At 44.1% G+C, this 27176-nt stretch overlaps 1 protein-coding gene across 1 annotated transcript in view; it reads left to right on the plus strand.

Moving 5' to 3' along the window:
• SPAG1 (sperm associated antigen 1) overlaps window positions 1–27176 on the plus strand; it is a 1725603-nt gene that overhangs the window by 1548092 nt on the left and 150335 nt on the right. The window contains exon 17 of the mRNA XM_069621435.1: window positions 1790–1954. Coding sequence (XP_069477536.1) covers window positions 1790–1954 — 165 coding nt within the window. The remainder of the gene's footprint in view (window positions 1–1789; window positions 1955–27176) is intronic.

Below are 27176 nucleotides of genomic sequence, written 5' to 3' on the forward strand. Positions count from 1 at the left end.
TGGGTCCCTATTGCCAGGAGGTCAAGGTTGTTGTAGTGCAACCAAAGGGTACTGCTCAAAATCTTGCCTAACACTAACAGTACTTAATGGAACACTTTTTAAATGTGTTGATCACCGACCTGGCTCCATAGGACACCCCCGCCAAAAGTGAGGGAATGTAATCCCGTCTGGTAAAAAAACCCTGGTGGGCTGGTTGGTGGGACGGAGACACACCAGAGCTGGCAGCAAAGCTACCACTGGCATGGTGGACGGGCCCTGCTGGAGCTAAAGGAGGAGCTGATCGGGTTCAGTGAGTCAGGGCACACAACCCTCCCTCCTCCCCATGAACCTGGTCCTGGATAGGGACTTAGATGACGTACCTCGTTGGCGAGAAGTCTTTCGCACTTAGTCTCCAGACCACACTAAGGAATCTATCTCCTCTTAAATGAAGTCTCAGGAAAGTTCAGCACCCTGCGAAAGTGGAAGGGGCGCGATTCCTTCAGCAGCTAGCCACAGCATCACCGGGTCATGATCGAGGCCAGGGTGGCTTCTACTAGTGATCGCACTGAGGTTCCCTCAGGAACTATTATTACCTGAACTGTCTCTGAGGCATCTCAGCCTATTACCGGTGCTATCACTGTGTACCGGGTCTATGTTAGGGAGATTTATCAGTTTTATGCTTAATCCCCTCTCCTAGTGTGACCCCCCAGCACTTGCTGCTGGACTTCTGGAGCTTTTTCATTTTATCCTGAATGAGGGGAGCCTTTTCCCTCATTCATTCTTATGGGCTATGACTTTTGGAACTCTGTTCTGTGTTTTAACTTTTCTATGGAGTCTGTGTTCCTCCGTATCTCTTTTAAGGAATCTGTGTTTAACTTTTGCAGCACACAGCACCCTATGCGCAGTGTTGCTGGGGACGCCCTGGGTCCTCCTTTGAGATTCTGTAACTATCCTTAAGAACTACTGTTCTTGAGGATCGATGGATACTTTGTGTCCCTCCTAAAACTTGATCCTAGTATTCCACTTCTCTCTGCTCCTATGACATTTTAGTCACATAGACTACCTATAGTTATGGCTGGTGGAAGTGGGTGTGTTCTACCAACTATTGTGCTATTTTTTTACTGTGGACTGTATTCAGTCTCTGTTATGCACACAAGGGCCACCTATGTGCTAACATGGTGGCTCCTTCCTTTTTTTGTTGCTATTTCTATTGTGGTTGTTCTTTGTGGTTGTTCTTTGTTAGCCTTTCTACCATTCGGGGGGGAGGTCTGAATGTGTGTTTTGCCTTTGGCGGGAACCCTTGGGTGTCCCCATCTAGGCTCCAGTGTGTCTGCGAGGCTAGGAAGCAGGGGAGGAGTTTAAAACTCGCCGGGACAACAAGACTCTTGCCCACGTAAAAAGAGACTGACATGCAGTGAGAGAGAGTGAAATAGAGCAGAGAGAGATCGCTATATAAGCTTTTGATATGCTGCGTACAGCTGGTATACTGTAAAGCCTCAAAGTGCTTTTAGAGTTATTGTTTTGAATGTGGAAAATTAAGAGGAATGGGGGGAGTTAAAATGATTTACCCAGTTTAGGTGGTAAGGCTATATGTATTGTTGCAGCACATATTTTTGTACCCCGAGAAACTCCATGGCATTACTGTTGAATCCTCCAAAGTACTGTAGAGCAAATGATAATACTTACAAATCCCTATAAAATTGAAGTGCTGCTTATCAAATGAATACCGTGCTGATGAAATTGGTAGATTAAACCCATTTTTATTGTGTTGCATTGTACATTGAGTATTTTTTTTATTTCATATTTACAGAATTATCAAGCCAGTATTAATGATCTCAATAAAGTCCTACAAATGGACCAAAATGTCTCAGAAGCGAGAAAAGAATTAGAAGAAGTCACACAGTCTCTCAAAGCAAGAAAGAACAGCATTGCCAACAGCCAAGAAAAACAAAGAAAGAAGATAGATATACAAGAGGTATGTTTAAGTTGCTGAAAAGTACATTTCATAAAACTTTGTTACTACGTAACATAATTATTTTGAAAAGTAATGATATATTCCATTAGCCTCTTGCTGGTTCCAATAAGAAATTTGATGTAATATTTAGTATGATATCAAAATGATCCTCAATATATATTGGTGTAATAGGTTAGACCTGAATGTTGGCATTTCCAATGTCTGTAGACTAACATTTAATAGGTAACAACCTTAACTTATTTGAACATAAAATAAAGCCAATGTCGCTGAACCCTTCACACACCCTTTTGCTTTGGATTGTTGCAGTGTTAAATAGTTCTGTGTGTTTTGTCTGTATATTGTCTGAGTGCTTGTTTACACTTAGCATTTGAAATTTGGTTATTTTGTGGGTTGAAATGTAGTAAAATAATACCACTAAAAGTGTGTTTTTGTGTGAGCGTTCTTTGGGTCTGTATGGATTTGTGTTGTAACGTTATGTAATTAAATGTTCAAATTAGGATTATTGTTTAAAATGTAACCTGTATTTCATAATGTCTTGTATGTTCTGTATCTTGGTTTCTGAGGCATGTGGATCGGCTTAGTTTCAAATGCTTTCCATGGGCCAACCTCTGGTGGGTGATGCGTAGCATTTCATGACTTATTTTCGAGTTGGAAAATTGACTTTGTTAGGAAACATTTCTCTTTTAGGCAACTTTCCTTCCATATTCCATGAAACCCCAAACTTTTTGCTTTTATTTTTTGACCTGTCCTGACTTTTTAAAGATAAGTCACTTCCCTGGCCCTTTGCTTGTTTTATCGTGGGGAAACTGGTCAGTCCTTCATACTATTAGTACTGGGAGACTGTTTCCTTTTTGCCTTTTACTTTTTGCCTGTTTTGGTTAATTTTCTTACAGTGCACAGAGCATTTCACAATGCAGTGCATGGGGATACTTTTGTATCACCCTGGTCTTTTACTGGGAATTTTTAGTTACTTTTTAACATGCTTTAAGGAATAGCTGGTGGCAGCAATTATATTTTTACAATTTTTGCATTTATTTTAGTGTGCACATTCAGGTTTTCTGCGCCTTGCTACTAAACTTGGTTCGTGTCCTAAAATGGCCATGCCACAAGATTCTTCACTTGTCCTTTTCCCTTTTTCTTTCATGGCCTTCTTTCTGCCTTCTCAGGTCAGGAAATCCCTAACATGATCATGCATTTGTCATGCAGAAATCTGCTGTTTTTGCAGGCTAGCGCATGCCATTTGTGTGTGGACCAACAATGTGGGTGGGATTGTGTGGTCCCATTCCACAGCCATGGTCTGAAGGTCTAATGTGTATGCATGAGTGAAACCCACAGTGGTCGCTGTTTGGACCACTGCTGGCTGAGTGAGTGGTGCAGATCCTTACCATTTGTGGGCTGGATTTGGGATAAGAAGGGGACTCTTGCAACCATTCCAGAAGATCAGCGTTGGAGCCAAGTATACTGTGTAGACGTGCAGCAGACTGAAGACCTGTGGTCCGTGGACGACTCCTGAAGACGCCTGGCGACCTTACTGCTACTGTCCCGGTGAAGCCCTGCTGGACTACCTGATCTGAGGTGCTTCGGCCCTTGGGCTGGTGGGGCCAACCAGCCTCGACGTCGTCTTGCATTCCTGCAGGCCTGTGCCCTTGGAATTGTCCCTAGACCCCCCGGTGAACCGACCAGCTCTGTATTAGGCTACCGCGCCAGAAGCGTCACCGTTCTGCATTTTCGCCCGGAACTTCGTTGGTCGCTGGCTCATCCTACATGTCGCCTTCCTGCCAAGTTTCAGCTTTCCAGCATCAAGGGATCTTGCACGCACTTCAGACACCTGCTGTCACCCGTGTGCAGTGACTGTCACTGGAACTGCCTTCTTTTCGTCTGGTAGAGTTCACTGAAGAGACCTGTATCAGTGCCTGCTGCATTTCTTCTTCGAAAGGGTTGCACTCGGCTCCTGGACCATACCGGAATTGCCCTTGCACCTGCAGCTCCTGGGCATCTTCTACTGGATGGCACGAAAACCTACCTCCAGGGACTCCCAGTCGACCTGCCAAGTCTCTTGGGTATTTTTGTACTTAACTGTCTAAGCAGAATCATTGTGGTTCACTTTGTGGACTTATTGTGGATCCCTGACCTCACTCACTCCTGAGACTAAATCTTGACCACTCTACACGCTTATATACAGAATTAGGGCTACTCTGTAGCCACAGTGGTCTGCCCCGGGGGGGGGGGTATCGTACCAGTGGGGGGCAAAGTCTATAATCTCAACAGAAAAAAGGTACTGGTATGTTTAGGGGTTAGCCAGTGTGAAATGTAAATGAATTAGAAATATTACACCCGGTCTAAACCCACATAACCTTAATGGTTATCAATTTGCATGCAAAGATACATATTGGAACACTCCTAAACAATAAACAGATATTTACAGAGATGGATGTTAAAAAGAAAATATTTTTTTAATATCATAAAAAATTAAGTACATATAGTGAAAACCATCGTGGAAAGACATGTGTAATCAAGAAAACGAACATTCATTTCCCATTTATCAATTGGGTATGAGAGCTTTCAAACAATCTAAGAAAATTAGAATTGGTACATCAAGGAAAGAACATAAATGTAGAGCAATTACAATATTAACAAAAAGCCAGTTGTACATCACTGGGATACTTGATTGAATCAAAAACGCTACAGGGGGAATAAATAAACCATATGGGATGTGGGTGTTTAACCTAGAGGACATGCTCCCAACAGTGGATCATGTCACGTGAGCAGAATGGTCCTGGAGGTCCACAGATGTCGCTGTGAAGGACCTTGTTTCCCCTCTGATAGAAGAAAGCGTTTCGGCGGAACAAAATTGGTGAAGAAATGTTTTACCATGTGAACAGAATCTACTCCGCCTTCATCAGGGCAATAATTAGCAGGACCCTTGAATGGGTGGAAATGATCAGAGCCGTGGTGGGCTAAGTTAAGGTTGCTTGTTGCTGAGGCAGGGGACTGGGCGGGTCTACTGTACAGTACTAGTTGGTCCCTCAGTCGTCACTACTGGACAGAGCCAACAGGACCTGAGTAATGTCTTCTCAGGAAAAAGTGAAGAGATGAAGGAGTGGATGCCGCCAGGTGTTCAGTCACTGGAGACGTCTGTGTCCGCTTCAAATTGTTGGCGGGTGAAATACCCCTCTACACGCTTACCTTGACTGGGTTTGGCTAAACTCTGAGTATCCCTGTTCGCTATAACTAGAGTGGGCACCTGTAATCTGACGACCAGGCCAGATATAAAAAATTCATCTCAACAAATTGGTTTACAGCAGAGAGGGTAAGTTTGTTGGTACCCCACTGTTGTCAACTGGTGCAGTATCCTGATTCTACTCACACAGAACTCTGATTTATTTGTACCAGTAGTAATATAACAGTCACCTACTCCTTTTTGTAAGCATGGAAACATTCACAATGCTGCTTTGAAAGTAGATAACTTAAAACATGTGTGTGAACAGAGGATTGCCATCCTCTGGAAACAAGGCTGATTTAGTGCAGAGATGTTTTGATCATCAGGATTCTAGCATTGTTCCTTTGCCTAGTAATAGTGATGCAGTAGTTGCTGGGGCAGTTCCCAGCAGTAGCGATGGACTTGTGGCAACTCCCACTATTGAAAGGGCACAGGAAGAGGAAGAATAGGAGTCTTCCCATGCTTCGCTGACAACTCCTGAAGCTGAGGCCATGTGAGACAAAAAGAGCTTGATTTCAATATGGCCAAGCTGGAATTTGAAAGGGTAGAGAAGCAGAAGGAGAGAGATCACCAGTTGGAGCTAGCCAGATGTCAATGGTCGAAAGGATCCTCCAGTGGATCTGGCTGTGGTTCTGGGTCCTCTTCACATTCTAGATTTCCCAAAGATCTGCTTAGTATGTATGATGAGAAGAATTACATTATAGATTGGTGGTTGGCTTTTGTCTCATTAGGGAAATGGGCAAGAAGACTATGCACAGTTTATTCCAGTTCTTCCTCCGTAGTACTCTGCTGCACACTGTACTGTTTCCACCACCACCCCTTTATGCTTGGTGTTCCTCCGAATGGTGATTTTCGTTTCTAGTTGTTCTTCTAGCTACACATAGGCTGAATTATGTCAGTTGCACACAAATCCTCAATGTTAGATCATGTAAAGATGACAGTTAACAGTTATCAAAAATGTACGGTAAAGCAGATAATCACCCACCTTCCTAATACTCTGGGATAGGTTGTTCCATAAATGAGGTATCCTAACAGAGAAACTTTGATCACCCCTAGAGCTTCATTTGGCTCTTAGGATGTCAAGAGAGTAAACATTTGATTTAGAAAACAAACAAATCTGCATGATATGTATGGACAAACCTCAGCTTGCAGATAAGCTGGATCCATCCCATGCAAGCATTTAAAGACCATAAATAAGATCTTAAACTTGGTTCTGCAACTGACTGGAAGTCAGTGCAGACAACAGCAGACACATAGTCGTTAGGACGGCCAAGGGCCAATCAAACTGTCAGATTTGGCACTGTGGCCTTATTTCCAATGAGTGGAATGAGAGTATGCAATGGCACTGGTAGTATATGGCTGCAGTCATCACGTAGAGGGATCCAGCTCCTGAGTATTCAATTGCTATGATTACTCCATTATTAAATGATAGCAAAGGTGATCTGTCTAGTGAACTGTGGTGACCGGTCTAGTTCTGGCATATGATATCGTCCAGATTCAAAAGTAACTTGTGAGATTACATTGTCCTCTGCCACGTTGGCCTTCCTACAGGGCTTGGCTTCCTCCCCAGTATCGCCTTGTTTGGGTCATACCTCCATTAGGGTTCAAGTCATTCCGACAAGAGATCCTGAGTACGGCCTTATTAGAGTTCGCCACATGCAGCACTGCAATACTGACCTTTAATTAGGCGTTCCATCAATGGTCTCCTATCACTAGGTGCAGAGATGTTTTCTTGCCCCACTACTGCCCCCCTTCTATGTACCTAAGGTCTTGGGGTTTTATAGGCATCCAGCTACCACCAGCCTTCAGGGATCTTTACACTGTGCTAGATCCATTGAGTAACGGTCCAGAGTCTACTGGTTGCTCTTCCCGCTACACCTTGCAGAAACGATGGGTAGCAAGGAATACATACATGTTTTTAACACTCAAGCATGGCAACCATTCTAGGTAGGGTGGGGATTCAATGATGAGTACAATGGGCCATTACTGGGGAGGACTGACTGCCCCGGGACCTCATAGTTATCCTAAAACAAAGGCGATTAAGACCTTTGCAGTTGGTAATAATTGGTAGGTTAAAATAAATATTTTATAGGTGGAATTGATCTAAATTGCAAGGGAAAGTGGAGTATGCACAAACAAGGTTTGAGTTTAACAAATGCATGCTGGGAATGTGGTATTTCGCAAGGCTCTCTTGAACATATGCTTTGGGACTGCTATAAAGTAAGAACATATTGGAAAGGGATTACCGCTGTGATGAATACAGTTTTGAATGAAGAGAAAGGAGTTTAATTTTGAAACTTTGACTCTGGGAGAAGATACAGAGCTAGATGACCGACAATATCACCACGTAACATGGATTTTGAAAGGTTCTTTGGCTTTGAAAAGGATAATTCTACGTAATTGGAAATTAACTGTATACTCCACAGCAGAATCGTGGATGGAGGAGATGTACTCCGTATGTAATATTGAAAGAGTGGTAATGTCCCTGCAGAAGACATATTTGATAAAATATGGGGTGGTTTTCTGAGTTTGGAATCGGATTAAAGATTAAAATGTGTATTTGACAACATATGTAGATTGATATTTCCTTTTTGGTGTGGTTTTGTTTTCGTTTTTTTCTCTCTTCTCTCACTGCTCTTTTCTTTCATTCAATCCTCTTGTCCTCACTCCTTCATTTAACCTTCTATGTTTCAGATTATATTAAAGGCGGGGTGCAGGGGAATTAACATTTTTTTAATGTATGGAACTTCTTAAAGATAGGATGTATTAACTGAAATGTATTCTGATATATATTTGTATTATAGTAAATTGCATAAACTAGTTAGAAAATCTAGGTGGTCTTTTTTTTTTTAACAACTTTTGAATATTCTTGAAATGTGCAAGAAGTGGGTGAGTCTGACAAGATTGCATGGTTGCTCATTAGACTACCCCATTCTGGCCGCAGTGCCATTATGGAAATGTCAAAATCTGACTGAAAGGACTTTGACAAATTGAATCAGGCTCTCCTCTCCAAGTTTGGGAACATTCCTGCCCAATACTTGGATGGTACAAGAAAAAAGATAATACATGGGTGTCTTTTGTTACAGATTCCCTGAAAGCCCTGAGTGGCTGGGTAGAGGGCCATTAAGTAACCATCAATTTGGTCATGCTGGAACACATTTCTTGTTCCCCTGAGCTAAAGCAGCATCTGGCTGATTCTAAGGGGTAAGGACCTTAGAAGCTGGCCATTGCTGCAGATCTTTTGGTTTCCCATAGAGTGTGCCAAAATGACAAACCTGCTTCAGGTAAGCAGGAGGAGGGGAAAATGCAAAAAGAGAAAGAGGGTGGGACTACTGATAAAAACAGCTTCCCACAAATGCTACAAATGTTTAAAAAAGGGAGTAAGTCACAAAAGTCTGGAAAGGATAGTGAGACTAACTATCCCAAGCATGATAGTGGCTAATCTATGCCTCCCTTCATACCAAGGTCAACTGGATCTTGTGTAGCTTGTGAAGCAAGTGACCATGTGAATGGGAACCACGGACATAAGCGTAGGACCATGAGGGTCCGCTCTGTGAATCTGGCCTTTTCCCAGGAAGCGAAAGATATATTCACAGGGGCATCTTTCTCTTCATATTCCTTACCCTGTGGGATAGGATCTGGAGTATTTTTTTTTCTTTTATTTGTGTTGGGTACACAGTAAAATATTGTCAACAATTTGAAGAATAAATTCATACAGATACTTTTGAATAGAACAATTTAGAACAGCCAAGTTAGAACGTTGAAAGAATAAACTTAAATAACCTCAGAGCAAAACTAATTTCCATGCAATAATAATAACAGCTAGATCAAGGATTTGATTTCTTCATACATATATATGACTTTCCCAGTCACAAAGACTAGACATTCAGCCGTATTTAGATAGGCAAAATTTAAACATTCATAATACAAGACAAGTCGCCACACAGGTAATGTCGCCATCACAATACTGGGGTTCCCAACGTGAACTTTTTTCATTTACAGCAACTTAAACATTCAGCCATGTGGCACTGATCAGGATTTGAACAAAAACAGAGTAAAACAAATCAGCAAGCAGAGAAATCACCAGCACATATCTATATCACCTAACCTAGAATTACAGCAAATTCCATAGTCCGTGACGACACAGAACAGTTGGATAATTGGTGAAGCTTGCTTAAAAAGGTGGATTGTTTAGGAGCATCATCACCCCCAGTTAAATCATAATCCTTTATTTTTCCCCTTTTGATCCACCAATTTAACGATGTCCGCCAAGAACCTCACCACTGCAATCTGCAGATTTACCCTTCGGCCATGCATCATTTCCAACCATAATGCATTTCGAGCCACAAAATCAGTGTTATGGACAAATTTACTAAAGCATATAATACGGTCAGGTCTCAAGGCCACACAATCGATCAATAGATGTATTAACGTTTCCACTGTCTGCCAAATTGCAAAATCTGTAGATAGGGAGAAACACCAGGGCACACCTATACTTTGGAAACTTTTAGCACCTTGAATTTAAAGTAACCTTTTTGAAGTTAGAGAAAGTTTGAGGTGCAGGGGAAAAAACACAACCTTGGCATCTAGGTTGGACTAATCAGAGAACAAAAATGGTTGTTCCTAAAGATTTAGGAACTCCCATCCCCTGCACACTATCTGGTATCTGCGGAGCAGATCAATGAATTCAAATTGTTCATATAACATCAATTACATAACATGTGTTACCAATGGTACAATCAATAGTTCAGTTGTTGGGGTAGTAAGAGTAAATACCCAGCTCACAAGGTTCATGTAAAAAGTAATCTATACATTTATTAATACAATGTCTCTAGGCCCAACGCATTTCAAGTATAAACTCTTCTTCAGGGGCAAAATCAATTTTCACAAAGTTCTAGAAAAAGATAAAGAAAAATACAACTTAATATAACTATATATTTGAAAACATATATAATATACACGATGATTACATTTCAACCTTATAAGGTAACACACATAAAATCATCCATTTCATATCAAGAGTATCCAACAGGTGTAGTTATATTAGTGAGCTACAATCAGCTTATTGTGTACTACAGTAGGGTTGTATTTAAAGAGGGTCGTGGATCTAATTTCTTACCAGCATGATCTACAAAATGTCGTAGAAGAAACTATTTAATCAAAACTTACCAACTATCATGGTGACATAGTTGAAAAGATGGATTCAATGGGACATGAATCAGATGTCTTAGAGAAATAATTCGTCTCAAATGCTAGAGGAATAAAACATGTGTCAACTCAACTCAACTCTAGTAGTATTTGGTGGAGAAATGTAAAGGAAAAAGAAATAGTACTTGCAACAAGTACTGAACAAGTCTGGGGCGACGTTTCAAATTTATAACTGTAGGCTCTCAAAGTATCGTACTGCAGATGAAATAAGTCATCTGTAGAAAAAAAAGGAAGAACGGGCATCAGAATACCCAAAGTGAGGGTGAACGTCTGAGCAGGACTGCAAGATACTGCTTGTACACTTACTTGTTGCAGAATAGAACATCCGCGAAGAAAGTAGTAGTTAGCCGCGTCCCACCGATGGAGGATGCGGCCCACTGAGTGTTAGTCCTCTTTTATATCTATTAATTGAATGACATATGAATTACCATGCGCATATGGAGCTGTTTCCGTGCACATGCGGGACCGTAAGGTTGATTCGATAGGGCCACGTCATGAGTCTGACGCCACGGAAAGCACGGCGTCAGAACTACATGACAACAATACAACCGCGCGTGCGCTGGAAGACTAGTAAGTTGATGCGGGATCATTTTTAGAGGTACAGGTCCGTGCGCATGTCGGAAAATAAGGTAGATTTGATAGGTCCATGTCAGGAGTCTGACGACATGGAAAGCACGGCGTCAGAACTACATGACTACAAAAAAACGCTCATGTGCGGGAAGACTAGTAGATTGATGTGCGATCATTTTAGAGGTAAAAAAAGAGAAAATGAATAAATATTTGTTGATAACGCAGCCAAGAGTTTTAAGCCTAATACATGAATTTTAACAATCTTTAATTGGTGTACATTTGTTGACATATTCACTTAAATCAAATGAAATTTAGGCATCACCTTTTTTGCAACATATTTGTTCAAAATAAGATATCAGCAGAATGGCTGATTCTAACAATTCTTCTAGAAACAATACCATCAAACAAATAAGATATAATTAAAAAACAAACATGGAATACATGAATCACAGAAGTTAGAGAATAACCGAAAGGAAATAGAAAACAAATAAATGTTACACCCTAAACAATTTTGGTGTATAGAAACTTAGTTAGGTCTTGTTGAAGACTATGGTAGAGGATGCTCTTAGAAAACCAACAAAGGGAGCATATTCATCATAGGTAAGGTCCTAGATAGTAGTCCTAATTCATACCAAGAGGGGTGAGTGAGTCAAGGCAGTGTATCCAAAACAGCTCCCTCTGTGCTAGTTGTTTTTGTAGGTCTCCTCCTCTAGGGAGTGGGTGTACTACTTCTAGTATTACCATTCTCATTTGAGCTATTGTGTGTTGATGGTCTCTAAAATGTCTGTATACTGGGGATTTGATGTTTTTGGTACGAATATTAGACGTGTGCTCAGTCCATCATTCCCTAGCCTTTCTGATTTCCCTACGTAGTATTTACCACAGGGACAGCGCAGAGCATAAATTACATTCTTTGAATCACAAGTCGCAAAATGTTTCAGTGGGATTTTCTTCCCGGTATTGCCATGTCGAATGTGATCACCTTTTATTATATTAGAGCAATGTTGGCAATTTAGGCACGGGTAAGTGCCATTTTTAGTTTTGGACATAAAGGTTTGAGTATCTGGTTTTCGTTTTTCTGCCTCAATCAATTTGTCGCAAACGTTTTTTCCTCGCTTGTATGCCAACATCGGGGGTTACGGAAAAAGGCGATTCAATTGTGGATCTGTTTTGATTATGTCCCAGTTCTTGTGTATAATCCATTTGGACCTTTATGTCCAAAACTTCAGCAATTTTGACCAGAGTATATTTCGGTCCACAAGGTCAAAGGCCTCGGAGAGGTCCATTGAAGCCACATACATCGGTACACTCCAGACCTCCAACCCTTTCCTTACAGAATTTTGATAAGCATACCACCAGCATCAGTTCCCACATTCTGCCTAAAACCAAACTGAAAGGCAGATAGACAATTATTTTGATCTGCCCATTCCTGGATGTGTCACAGGACCAAACCAGCAAAATTCTTAGAGTCAGCGTCCAGAAGGGCAATAGGTCTGTAGTTTGGACAGCCCCTATCGCCCTTCTTGTATATAGGAACAATGTACGATATATTACTAAACGGGACAAAAAGAATTTTGGACCAGAATTCCTTGTGGCCTTTCAGGACTACATTTGCTAGCCTATTAGGACCCAGGGCACAAGAATTTGATGCTCGAGTAATCCATTTTCTGATGTCATCCTGCGTAAATGGAAATTTCCAAGGGGGTAACCTAACTGCCGTTGGTAAGGACCAGTCCAATTTTGAGGGAGCGTAAACCACGCCAAAATGCCCATCCCACAGTTCCTTTGATATGGAGACTGATTGAGCAGTAGATTGGAATATTTCCCCTTTATTAATCAAAGCCCAAAATGCTCTTGTGGAAGCGTCCCTCAGAGCACATAACATAATCTTGCCATCAGCTTGATAGAGCGCAATTTTTCCATTGGTTTTTAATGCTTTTTATCATTTGTACTTGCACAGACTGCGAACAAGACAGGGCACAAATGTGTCTAATCTCCCTATTTCTACGATTATTCATTAGCTTGACCTCTTCACTAAAATTATGTCTGTAGTTAGATCTAGTGGGATTCGTTTTCACAGTATAAACTTTTGCATAGTTGATTGACATAATGCCCAAACACATCATGTGTGTAGAGCGAACTTCTTACCAATGTCATATGTAATGAAGTCCTGTACAAAAACTGTATTCACTTTCCTCACATTGTCCCTATGCCAGGTTATTCTTCTAAGGGCTTGATTAATTTCTAAAGCTAAAGGTAACAGGTCTCGTTTTACAGATGGACTCTCCCAAGAAAAAGACAGGCTCAGCATTTTATGGTCACTACTTGGTGTTTGGATGAGAGAGAAAGATTTTACCACCTCAACTAAAACTAAACACATAATCAATAATTGAAGACAATGTTCCGTTGGACCAAGTGTAGGGATCAGAAGAGTCAGCTATTAAATCATTAGCACAGAGCATACCCCAATTTTTCAAGAAAATATGCCACAGCAATCCCTGTGATTTTTCGTTTTCCTCGTCATCCCCTTATTGCCCCCCTCATGAGTAGGCATGGAGGGGGCAACCAAGGCCATTCCCATTGGGTCATTCAGAGCCCCCTCCCTACAAATTTCCGCATTTAAGTCACCAGCAATTATAATAAGAAGACCAGAGCATAATTCCTGGCAGTCCAAGATAACCATATTCAACAGCTTCAAAGCTTCAGTTAGATTGTTCTCAGGTGACCAATAGATGTTAAAAATCAGAATGTTAGTATAGGACGTTCCCAATTTTAACTCCAGCAGGATGGCTTGTGACCACTTGGATATATTTAAGCATTGAAGTATTTTCCCATCAATATCCGTCCTAACTGCCAGTATCAGTCCACCAGATGGTCTACCTTTAGGGCCCTTAACAGCAGCTTCGTGAAAAATCGAGGTGAGCCAAGTTTCCTGAATGCACAGAAAAGAGTATCCACAAAGTAAAGTACACAGATCTGGTGAGTTCTTAAGGTATCAAGAGTGTCTTGAGTTCCAAGATAGCACTGAAAGCTCTGTGGACTGGCTAGGAATTTTCCTTAAAAACCTGTAATTTAGAGATGGACTCTTGGATGCTCAGGACTAGCCATTTCAAATCAGGATCATGTTCTGTCCCAGGCCCCCAAGTCTGTGCCGTCCCCCATTGGGGGACTTTGCTGTTAGGCCCTTTATGCACCTCCCCAGAGCCCGCAGCCCGTGTATTCAGAAAACCTGGGCTATAGATCAATACATCGTAGCCAAATTTATCGAGGGCCTCCTCTTCCATAAGTACTGCATCATAAACAACACAGGAGTGAAATACAATGCAAACATAGTCAAAACGCTCAGGTGTATAAAGTCCACCAGTTTGATGTCCCCTGGTGAAATAAGGGACAGGCTGGGAATTTCATTGAAGAGTGAGAGGATCCTCCACCGATTCAGAGACTCAGGACCCCCATATGAAAACATAAAATGAAGTATAACACTTGGGTCATCAGGATGTCGAGGTTGTCTCCATGGCACATCCTCAGACTCTCTGTTATGGAATGTTTTAGGTACCCTCCCTGGATCCCTGTTAGGCGAGACTGTATGCAGTACCCTTTGGGTGCACTATAACAACCCTGATCTCCTGGCAATAAGAACTCAACCTTTGGTACAAGCTTATACTACACAGGTTGGTAGCTTGTTGAGCAGCCAGGCTTATCTCAAGAGGGGTCAATGTGAGCTGTAGGGGAGTTGCACAGAGATTCACAGTGAAAAGTATTCATATAAACACTTCGACACAAGGTTTCTTGAATAAACAATTATTAATTTATTTATCAGTCAGTTAGAATAAGCCTTCTTCAGAATGGAGCAACATAAGAGTAACACTCGAATACACCTCAAAAATGCACTAAGATTTCTAAATCAGTAAGTACCCTTTTGGGATGGCCCACAGACACTACCTACACCCTCAGGTGACTTCAATGTTTAGGGTGCTGGGGACATTCATATATCACTGTTGCATTTAGAATCAGGTTTAAGACTTTGTCAAAGAAAAAGGTTATTATGACACAACAAGAGATCTCACAAATATTTCTCAAAGCAGGCAAGTACTTTTGTAAACCCCCCGTCCACCAATGCTAAATGAGTTAACCCGTTCCTGGAAGGAAGACCAAACACATTCACAGAGAGAGGAAGAGTCATTCAGGGAGCGATAATAAGCCAAAGTCAATTGAGCCAAAGTCTAGGTGAAACTGAAGCACTTCTCAGAGGTAGGTAAAAGTCTTGCACAATGTTTTTAAAAGTCTTTGTAGAATGAAAAAGTGAAAGTAGGGCCACAAGCTGTTTAGGCTTGTGAAGTAAAGAAGCTATCAGCAACTCTACAGGGCAACCACGACAGGTCTCACCAACAGAGAACAAGTGCAGCTACACAACAAGAGGTAAGTTCTCTTAGACTGTACAGTACCTTTAGGTTTAAGACAAGTGCAGCAGATGACTTCTGTTCCTGTACAGCTCTGCAAATACTGGTGTTCCTGGGTCTCAGTCGTGGGGACAAGAGGGAGGACTTCTCGGGATTCCTGCACTGCAATGAGACGTTCACTGGCTGCAACCGGCAATCTTCAAAGCAAGTGACACTTCGGTGTTTCAGCTCCTCGCAACTACTGCAAATAGCAACACCGCAGTTTCTGGCTGTCGGGATGGACTTTCCTCGCATTTGGGGTCCAGCACTCTGTTGAGGTGGCCCAGGCTCGGTCAGTCCTGCTTCCTGGGAGTCTGGAGGATCTTCCTGGAGCTCTTGGCCAGCTTAAAAGTAACGCACACTATCTGATGTTTCTCGCCGGCATTTCGTTTTCCAGCAGCAACTCTGTGGAAATGCAACCAGCTCCGAGAGGATGTCCAGTTGGCTTACTTTGGAGTTGATTGGTCCCACCAACTCAAAGGGAGAGGTCGTCCTTGCAGGGGCTTCTCTGTTGATATGAATTTGGAGTTTCAGCACAGCAGCAGGACTTCACCGGGCAAACCAACGGTTCAGGAGTTGCAGCAGGCGTCCTCTTCAAGTTCTTCTTGGGTTCCTTCGTCCAGTGGTCGACTCTGCCTTCCAAGCCAAAAAGCCTCACCTTTTATGCAGGTTTCTCCCATTCATTCCAGCCTAGCTGCCAGTCACCCAGCACGGTGGCTGTCCTTGTCGGACAGTCAGCCGGCCAATCACCACAGAGTGCATTTGGGTCTCCTACGAGACTAAGCACAGGGAGTTTGGGGAACCTCCCTCACTTCCTGACCCCACCAGACACCTTGGAGCCAGAGGTGGGTTTCACTCGTGAATCCTTCCAAAGGTAAAGTGAGCAAAGGGACCAAACCTGGATTGGCGCGCAGAGTAAATCTCAAGAAGGACCTTTCTAAGAAGAAATGGCAAAAAAAGAAGACCGGGGCTGTTTTGACAAAAGTGGCACCCTTGGGTGCTTTACTGCAGCTGCAACGGCAGCCCGCGGTAAAAGCACACCATGGTCATTAAAAGTAAACCACTGCCACCAGCCATTCATCGAGGAAAAGGTAACATAAAAATGTTACATGAGAAGCTAGACAAAGGGGATACTAGGTAACCACTCCAGCACCCAATTGTAAGATAGTGTGTGCTGGGTCTAGAAAGTTACATATGTAAGTAAAGTCAGTGTCACTTTACTGCTCTGGGAAACAGTAGTTTATCCAAGAGAAGTATTTAAACCTTTGGGAAATCTGAATTACTTCCCTGTGTCACTGCACTAAGGGTGCGGTGTGACACAATTTAAAAGATGATGCCTATGGAGTTTGTCAGACTCTACAACCAAAACAAACACAGAGTTCAAAATCACATTAAAATACATAAGAAAGGGGAAATAAGTGTCTCACTCTCTCCAGGTAAAAAAATCAAGTCCTCAAAATCCAGCAAAGTTGCTGGTGGTTTCTAAGGTAGAGAGGAATTAACACATTTATGAGAATTCTCCCTAACGATCCACCCCTCAGACCTTCAGCCCCGTGGAGTCTAGCCCCAGTGTTTCCCAAACCCCGGCCCCATAGCAGCCTTCTGGGTTTCATTTACACTCCTAGTGGTGCCGGAACCCCCACCTAGCAAAGTAGTGCCAGGACACTCCCTGGCTATCAGCACCCAGGAGTTACCCAAGGGTCCCCCCAATTGACACTGCAAGGCGGTTTTGCCAGAGGTTTCCAGTGAAACCCGATTTTGCTGGGCAGGAGCCCCTGAGTAGTTTACAGCACAGGCATCCTGATTGCGGGACACATCCCCAGGGACCCCCAAAGGCTGGACCAGCGCTGGCGGGGCCTTTGAAAGTAAGGGTGGGACCGGCCATACTCCATTTTCCTCATTATTTCATATTGGATTACTCCCTAGATGTTGGTACTGCAGTGGTGCAGCATTTGGGGGTATTTGCAGGACATTAAGCAACAACTGCCTAATGAGAATTTTAATATCCCCTGCAGGGGAGAGTCTAACTGGATGTACTTCAGGGTGACTACCCACCACCTCTGCCACATTCATAACTCCATGGGTTGACTCGAGGCTAGGAGGACAGACAGGGACCGATTCCAGTATCGTGTTTGGGGTTAATGGTCTTGCAGAGACATATTGCAAGGGTTTTGTTTGAGAGGTTAAAGAAATAAGGTCACCATCCGTCACTGTGGAACCACCTGGATTTGTGGGCCCGACCTTACTTGGTATGGAAATTACTGTGTGTACCACATTTACAGGAGGATTTTGGTTCTTAGAAAATAGCTGATAAATACCTGCTCCTTGTTTTGGGCCAAGAGCATTTATGTTCCCGTTTTTTTTGTTCGCTTTTTTGTTTATTTTTTTACCTTTGTGGTTCATGGTTTCGGATAGTGAGTCTAGAGCAGGGCCGTATCCCTCCCTTGTCCCAATATCTGCAGGCACATCAGCACTTCTTCATCAATCAAGTTACACCATGATATATGGAAGTTTTTTTTTTTTTACCCCCTTCTCAACCAGTGGCTTGAATTTCTTTTTCCTATTTCTGCCTTTCCTGGAGGGCACTCCGATCAGGTCCACAGTCGCCGTTCCCGCCGACACGTTCCCCCATGCCTCCCGCACCACTGGAAAAGTGTCTGCCCCCAAAGTGGATTCAGGCAGCCCCACTGGCAGAGAGGGGCCGCAGGAAGAATCCTCCTGCGGTGTCGGCAACTGTGCAGGCGCAACCTCCACATCCTTATTCACTCGTCCCCCGTTATTCTTTAAGTTACAGTAGGACAGGCCTCTACATAATCCCTGCTCTCCCAGCTTCTATATTTGTAATAAGACCAACAGAATAGATCTCAAGCAGTGTGTATTCTCTCTAACCTCAGTTAGAATACTTTGTCCAATTTCAAGGTCATCCTCATTCGTCCCAACCTCTCTCGGAGGCTGGGCCGAAGAGACCACCTCCTCCTCACCCCCAGCTGATCCACAATGTGCTGGGAGAGGGCCATTAAAGAAATTATCCCCTCAGAGAAGATCAGTGGTGTATTTGGAAAAGAGTTTCCGGGAACAGCGTCATAGCCACTTTCACGAAGAGCCTCATGGTTAGTTAATCCAGGGACTGCGCAGGCCTCATAGTTAGTTTCCCCAGGCACTGCACAAGCCGGATCAGACTCTATCAAAATTGGAGAAAGATCCCCATCCACCACACCCAGTATAGTAGTGTTCGTGATTAGGGGTGGTGAAGGTGTTGATGGTGAAAGCGGCATAGCCAAAGCCCGCTTCAGTGTGTTTTTTACTGGGGTAAAGACAAGAGGGGCTGAGAGAATATCATTGTACATGCCCTTGCACCCCCATTTGCTCATGCTGGAGCGTAAGAAGGGTTTAATTCCTCACTAAATGAATGGACACATTTCACCCAGAGTAGGGCCTTCAGTTGGCCCCCTATGCAGATGTTATCTTACCCCCGTGAGCGCATAAATACACTTTTTTCTAGGCAAAGTGAAAAACAGACTACAGTAAATCAAGTGGACACCATACTATTAAAGACCAGCAAAGAAAAATGAAAAATAAAAAAGGTAAGTGCCACAGTGAGCAAATCGAAATACAATAAAACAAAACAAGAACAATAATCGGAAAATATAAGCGGCTTACTTCATATCGTGCACATGGGCTGCTAATTCAAAGTAGAAACCAAGCGACTTCAAAAGCCTGGGGAGCACACATCAGAATTGCAAGGATGTGCGGAATATGAATGAAAAAAGGAACTGTGAGAGTTGGTCAGTCTAGCCCTGCCCACCTCCGGCCAAGGCGCATGCGGAGGGTGCCACGGCTGCCCAGCTGCACAGCTGTCAACCGTCAGCCACTTCTGCTGGCACTTCCGCTGTGCGCGCGCGCAGTCGTATTTATGACTCCTTGGCCAGGGGGCGGGCTCCAAGTAGTCCAGGAAGAAAGACTTCAATGAGGCAATAAGGCAGTTCAAGTGAAGAGTCTCCTGCAGCCGTCGGCCACTTCAGCTGGCACTTACGCTTAATTAGTTTTAGTTTCCCTATGATCCTGGGAACCTTGGGTTGCTGGGGCTTATGCCTCCATTACTGACAATACTAAGCATTATTTTATGGATTGTGTACTGGTGGACGATGTAGACACCTCCGCCATTAGGGATACTGGGGCCAGTCTGAATGTAGGGGATTCCACTTTGGTAGTAGGTTTATACTTGTGGTAGTTGATCATGCCACAAGATATCCTCAAGCCATCCCACTGAAGACAGTAACTTCAAAGTCAGTTGCTAGAGCACTGCTGGGATTCTTTACTAGGGTTAGCTTCCCTAAAGAAGTGTCTGACACTGGCAGCAACTTTAAGTACATGCAGGGCATGTGGAAGAAATGTGGGGTGTCCTATACATTTTCATCATTTTATCCACAGACCAATGGCCTAGTTGAGAGATTCAAAAGAACACTCAAAAGCACAAATGGAGCTCTTTAAGAGCCCCAGAGGAAAAGAGAGATCTCCTGATGCCATGCTTGCTGTTGGCCTACAGAGAGGTTCCTCAGGAAGGGGCTGGTTTCATCCCCTTTGAACTCTTGTTTGGTCACCCTATGGGAGGGCCTGGGCTTTAGTCAAGTAGCGATGGGAGATGCCCACCTCACATGTCACTACCAATGTAGTGGACTGTGTTAGGCCTGAGGAAGACAATGGCCTTACTGATGGCTCAGGCCAATGACAAGTTGAAGGCCGCCTTGCTCAACAATATACATTGTACCTGTGATCATTTGACTCCTGCTCCCATTGAACCCTCCCCTATGCATCTTTATGTACTCTTTTTGTATATCCACTAGTCAGACCTGTTGATTATGTATTGCCTGTATACTTGTACTTGTCCTCACTCTGTAACTAAGCTTAAGTAACCATGTATGCTGTGGCGCACGGTTACCTAAGGGTCCTGCGCGCTTGACAAATAAATAAACAAACAACAAACAAGGCTACCCAGGCGTTGGCCAAACATTGGTGTGAACAGAAGGCTTCACTTGCTCAGTTTACTCCAGGCCAAGAAATCCTGAGGATGAATCCCATAAGGCCTAGAGCAAGCTTTACAGGCCAAGTGGACAGGTTCTTACCGAATTGTTGAAAGACTAGGTGAGGTGAACTATTTAGTGGACCTTGGAAGACCTGGTCAGGCTCCCAAAGTTTTCCATGTAAGTAGGTTGAAGGTTTTCATCCGTGAGAAACCAGAAGGTGTCTCACCCGCTAGTCCCTGGGGATCTGTCATCTAGGTGGCCAGGGCACGGCCATCGCTTTTGGATCCAATTCCTGGGGGTGGACCAGTGCGGGAGGATCACCTGGTTGAGGGGTCTTCGGTGAGTGAGACACTGCATGGCGAGACGCAGTATCCCCTTCCCTGTAACATCTTTACCCCATCGTACCAGGTAGGATATTTAGGAACTCAAACACCTTCACCCCCCCCCTTCACAACACAAGCACTTTCTCACAAACAGCTCGCTATGAGAGAACACGGACTAACACCCGAGCCATATACCTGACATGTCCCAATACAATGGTCAGGTAGGGTCAGGCAATTACTGACCATCACACACACCTGACTTCCATTACACTTCACCACACGGATAAAAGGCGGAGCAGGAGAGCACACTGTGAGCAAGGCAAAGCACACCAGGAAGCAGCTGTTCGAAGATGGCAGCTTAATATGACGCGAAAGACGGCAAAACAGAAGGGCATCGCATGGAGGGAACTGCCCTTGACCTTTTCGATAAGGAACCATTATTTTCATGAACCTTCAAAAATAGAAACCGTAAGACCAGGAAGCAAGGCTGAAGAATCCTTCATTGTGTGTCGGAGGTACCCAGGGCCCTCCTGTGTCGATGGTCAATTCGGGGAGAATCGCTTGCTGCTGTGGTGCTGTCCTTGGCTCCTATAACAAAGCAGCTCCAGTGAAGTCAGCACAGCCAGTGAGTTGGGGAGACTGATACCAGACTGGGCTGTGTTGAAGTCAAGGTTGCAAGCAGCAACATTGAATGGTGACCGCTGAAGCGAACAGTGTATGAAATGCATGTGATCACCAATGTGAGTAAAAAATGAACAACAGATGAATGATTGAACTTTGAAACCGACAGACGATGTCCTTGACAGAGTGGTCCGGCACCGTGTGGGGGCTCATTCGAAAGTCTCTGTAGGGTATCCAACTGAGAGTTAAGAAAGATTGGCAAAAGAACTGTACATCGAAGTGGTCCTGCGACGGGGCCAGCAAAATCCCATACACAATCGAAAGTTTTAGAAGTTAATACTGTCAAGCAAGTGACCTAGATAAAGTCGGTCCGAGCCCGGCAGAGGGAGACTGATTGAACATTGTGTTGAAACGGATCAGAGCCCGAAATAGGGGGTCAAGGGTGAATCGTGAATCACCTGAAAAATTGGATACATGGAAATCCGACAAGCATTGTGTTAAAGGGGATCTGAGCCCGGTAGAGGGGGTTCCAGGGTGGATCGTGAATCATCTGAGAAATTGAGTACATGTGAAATCCTAAGAGGAAAATAACTTGTGTTTGTTTTTTGCATCAGGCCCTCTGAAAGAAGAGACTTTGAAAGGCAAAGAGACTTGGGAAACTAGACCCTCGTGCTAGAGAAGCCAGAGACTGTGCTAAGCTACCACCTTGTCCCGTGCTGAAAACGTGGGGAAGGGAGGCCAACGGCCTGAAGATCCTGACATATAATTTCTTGAACACTTCTTTCTTTTTGCATAACATTGTTTCCCACGCTATTTGTATTTAGAGGTAAGGATTTGTCACAAGTTTCTCCCCTTCTCACCTGTTTCTCGTTCTTGGACGTAGCTTCCTTTTTTTTTTTTTTACTGTCTGGGATTTGTATAAACCTAGAGGCGGGTCTTCGGAGTCCAGTGTGAGGTTTTAGCCTTCCAAATGGAAGCGTTCAATGTAGGCAGACGAGTTGGCTTGATGGAGTTGGGCTCCGACCTCGAGCACGAAATATTCCAGGAGTAGAGCACGAAAAGAAGGTAAGGGGAAAGGAGTAATGAGTACCAGGAAGGAAGTAATTAAGGTATCAAGGAGAGCGCGAAGCAAACTTCGGAGACACACGTCTAACTACACCAAGCAATAGCGTTGAGACGCGCGGTGCCGCAGAGGCGTGGCCTTTTTCTAGGAAGCCGAACAAAGCATGGAAAGGCTGGTGTGTAGTACTTCGGAAGCGCTGGCCATGTTGGTACACCGTGGTGCATCATGGACCATGAAGTCCAAAATGGGCGGGTTCGGCGGATCATGACAGGATTGGCAATAAGTTTTAGTATAGGCCCTTTTATTTTGACAAGCCACCACTAGGACTGCATCATTATTATTTGATGGACGTAGCTTACTCCCACATGTAGATTTAGGATTAGATAGGCACATGTCAAACCCTTTTTGAAGTTCAATAAACACCCTTGAACTGTGGTCACTTGTGTCTTTCTTACTGTTGATGCCATGCCTTCCTTACACATCCCTCGGGTTGAAAGGGAGCCATGCTTCTGGCTTCAGATAGGGAAGAGGAGGAATCTGAACCTGTTCCAAGGCAGCCCTTCTGATGGCTGCATTGAGGGTGACAAATTGTCCCCTCAACTGACTCCTCAGCAACAAGGTGAGGTGAAGACATTGCTTAGGCCATTTCCTGCCTTGTTCTCATTCACTCCAGGTTTGACACCTTGGTGCAAACATGACAATGATACTGGAGACAGTGTGCCTACCAAGAGTAAGAGCTATAGGATATCAGACTAAGTAAGATCCCACATTAAGTCTGAGGTCAACCGATTGTTGGATCTAGGGTTGATGGAGCCCTCTAGTAGTCCTTGGTCCAGTTCTGTGGTTCTGGTACCAAAAATCAGTACATATGTTTTGAGATTATGTGTGGACTAGAGAGCTCGGAATGCAGTCACCAAGACAGATGCTCATCCCCTTCCACAAACAGATGAGTTGTTGGACAAGCTCGGTGCTACCAAGTACCGTAGCACTTTGGATCTCACAGCAGGGTATTGGCACATATCTCTGACAGTAAATTCCAAGGAGAAGACTGCATTTTCAACACCTGAGGGTCTTTACCAGTTCAGGGTAATGCTCTTTGTTTTGAAGAATGCACCTGCCACTTTCCAAAGGCTGGTCATTACATGCCTGGATGATATTGCGGTCTCCAGCCCCACTTGGCAGGAACATGTTAGATACTTGAGATTATCTTACAGGCTCTTCAGAAGGCCCACCTGACCGTAAAGTATGTTAAGTGCCAGATTAGTCAGGGTTCAGTGACCTACCTTGGGCATGAGGTTGGTTGGGGCAAGATTCAGCCTCTTGCCTTTGCAGACTGTACACAATTGTGCAACCCCCACTACCCAAACCGAGGTGAGCATTTTTCTAGACTTCAATGAGTACTACAGAAGCCTTATGGCAAACTATGGCACCATAGCTGCCCCTCTGTCTGCCCTCATTACTCCAAAGAAACCGAAGAGCGTTTCTTGGTCTGAGGAGTGTGTGAAGGCCTTCCAAGGCCTGAAGGATTCCCTTTCTCAGGCCCCCGTTCTCAGAGCACCTGACTACCAGAGACCTTTCATTGTGCAGACACATGCTTTTGACACTGGGTTAGGTGCTGTCTTTTCACAGTTAAATGACAAAGGCAGGGAACATCCTATATGCTTCATAAGCCGCCAGCTTAAGGACAGAGTGCTCATGTGGGCGAATGGAGAAAGAATGTTTCTCCATTGTGTGGAGCCTTCGGAAACTGAGACCCTACCTCTATGGGACTCACGTCACTGTGCAAACTGACCATAAGCCCTTAAAGTGGCTGATGAATATGAAGGGAGAGAATCCTATGTTGCTCAGGTTGTGCTAAAGTCTTCAAGGCTTTGACTTCACCATAGGCCAGGTGCACAACATAGCAATGCTGATGGTCTGTCCAGAATGCATAACCGACTGGAACAGGAAACTCATCTAGGGGTGGATTAGATCCCCCTGACCCCAGTCGGGGGGAGTGGAGGGCGGGTGCAAGTGCTAGGAAAGATTTCTCTTTTAAGCAACTTTCCCTCCATATTATATAGACCCCCAAATGTTTTGCTTTTGTTTTTGGACCTGTCCTGACTTTTTGCTCAGTTTGTCATGGGGAAACAGATCAGTCCTTCAGACTACAGTACTGGGAGACATACCCCTTTTGCCTTTTACTTTTTACCTGTTTTGGTAACTTTTCTACCAGTGCACACAGCATCTTACAGTGCAGTGCATGAGGAGACTTTTGTATCATCCTAGTCGTTTACAGTGGTGATTTTTGGTTACTTTTTAATGTGTCCAAGGACCAGCTGGTGGCAGCAATTACATTTGAACAATGTTTGCATTCATTTTAGTGTGCACATTCGCATTTACCACGTTTGGCTACTAAATATGGCTAGTGTCCTAAAATGGCCATTCCATGTGATTTGTCGCTTGTCCTTTGGCCATTTTGTTTCTTGGTCCTCTTCCTTCCATCTCAGGACAGGAAATTCCTAATATGGTCCTGCATTTGCCCGGGATAGTTTCTGTGTTCGTGGGCTAGTGCGTGCCATTTGTATGTGGACCCAACAGGTGGGTGGGGACTGTCTGGTCTCATTCCACAACCATGGTGCCTGAAAGTCTAGTGTGCATGCATGAGTGAAGCGCACATTGGTTCCTGATTGGACCACTGCTGGCTGAGTGAGAGGTGCAGATCCTTACCATTGGTGGGCTGGTTTTTGCCATGACCCTAGATTTGGGATAAGCATGGGATTCCTGCAGCCATTCCATTTGATCAGCATTTGAGTCAAGTATCCTGTGTAGCCGTGAAGTGGACTGAAGACCTGTGGCGACTCCTGAAGAAGCCTTTGACCTTACCTGCAACTCTCCTGATGAAGCCCTGCTGGACTACCTGGTCTGAGAAGACACTCTGCGGTGCTTCGACCCTTGGAATGATGGGACCAACCAGTCTTGACATCTTCTCGCGTTCCTGCAGCCTTGAGCCCTTGGAGTCGTCCCTGGGCAACACAGTGGGCCGATCAGCTCTGAATTGGGCTGCTGCACCAGAAGCTTTGCACTTCCAAATTTTCATCCAGAACTTCGGGGCTCGCCAGCTTGTCCCACAAGTCGCCTTGCTGCCAATTTTCAGCTTCTCAGCATCATGGAATCTTGCACAGGAAGGACTTCTTTGACCGTGATTGTAGAGATAACTTGCTGTCACCCGTGTGTGGTGATTGTCGCTGGAATCTGATTCCTTTCGTCTGGTAGGGTATCCTGAAGAGGCCTGCATCGGTGCACGATGCATTTCCTCTTTGGAAACGGTTGCGCTCAGCTCCTGGACCTGACCGTAATCTTCCTTGCACCCGCAGCTCCTGGGCATCTTCTACTGGATCCAACGGCGGGAAAACCTACCTCCAGCCGCTCCCAGTCGACCTGCCAAGTCACTTGGGAAAGTCAGAGTAAGGGTGGTGAGTAATCGCAATATTTACAGCTGTTAGGCAAGATTGTATGTAGTAACCCTGTGGGAGACTACACCAGCCTTGTCCTCTTGGCAGTAGATACCTTAGAAGTGCTACCAATAGCATCTGTGAAAATTGATTATAGAAGTGCATCCAATAAACACCCTGGAAAGTCTCAAGTAGAAGTTTGCCCAATAGCCTCTATGGAAAATTGAACTTAGAAATGTAGCCCAGTAGACGCTCTGTGAAAATTTGCATTTAGAAGTGTACCCAATAGCCTCCGCGAATGTTACACTTAGAAGTGCGCCTAATAGCCTCGCTGATAAACTGAATTTAGAAATGTTCCCAATAGCCTCTGTATGGAAAATTGTACTTAGAAGTTCGCCCGGTAGCCTCTCTGGGAAAGTGATTTTAGAAGTTTGCACATTGAAAGAGCATATAACCATTCTTACCACACCCCACGCTTACTCTCTCCTTTACATCACCACTCAACTAGAACACAGAGATACTATGACACCATTCGGTATAACTGTTCCCATACGAACATCCACCGCTTACTCCACATCATTCTATGTAAACACTGCTGGTCTCACACCCCCAGCCAGGCGTTTCCCTCAGGCCTAACGCAGCCACATCCGTTCCGTATAAATCCTGCCAGAACGAACACATTCTCCTGATCTCTCAACCACCACACCTACCAATAAGAATCAGCTATTACATGTGTACCGCACGAGCTGCACACATATCCGGTGCACACACGCACCTTTTGACTCTCCCTACTCTCTCTACTGATCTGAACTTCGGTTCCCAAGGGCGTTCAACCTACCAGCGCCTTCAGACCATACCAATGGTATATAAGGCGCTATATAAGTGCAAAATAACAATAACAATAACAATACCTAACTATTGGTGTAGGCCTGTACTACACAAGTTGGTAGAGTGACTGAGCAGCCAGACTTATCTCAAGAGGGGTAATTGTGAGCTGTAGAGATGTAACATAGAGGTTCACAAATACAAGTAGTCAAATAACACTTATACTCAAGGTTTTCTAGTAAAATAATTATTTATTTAACAGTCAGTTTTAAATAAGCCTTCTTTAGAAAGGGGTAATTCGCAACAATCAAATACTCTTCATAAAACACTTCCTCAGATTTAAGTTAAGCAAGTAGATACCCTTTTGGGATGTCTCACACACACACACACACACTGAGGTGATTTCAGTAGCTAGGACACTGTGGACATTGATATATCACTTTTGACGCTTAATGCAAATACTGAGGTTGCGAAAAAGGAAAAGGTTAGGGAAGG

This window comes from Ambystoma mexicanum, chromosome 5q (assembly GCF_040938575.1).
Source record: "Ambystoma mexicanum isolate Mex_15411 chromosome 5q, UKY_AmexF1_1, whole genome shotgun sequence".
Classification (NCBI taxonomy): domain Eukaryota; kingdom Metazoa; phylum Chordata; class Amphibia; order Caudata; family Ambystomatidae; genus Ambystoma; species Ambystoma mexicanum.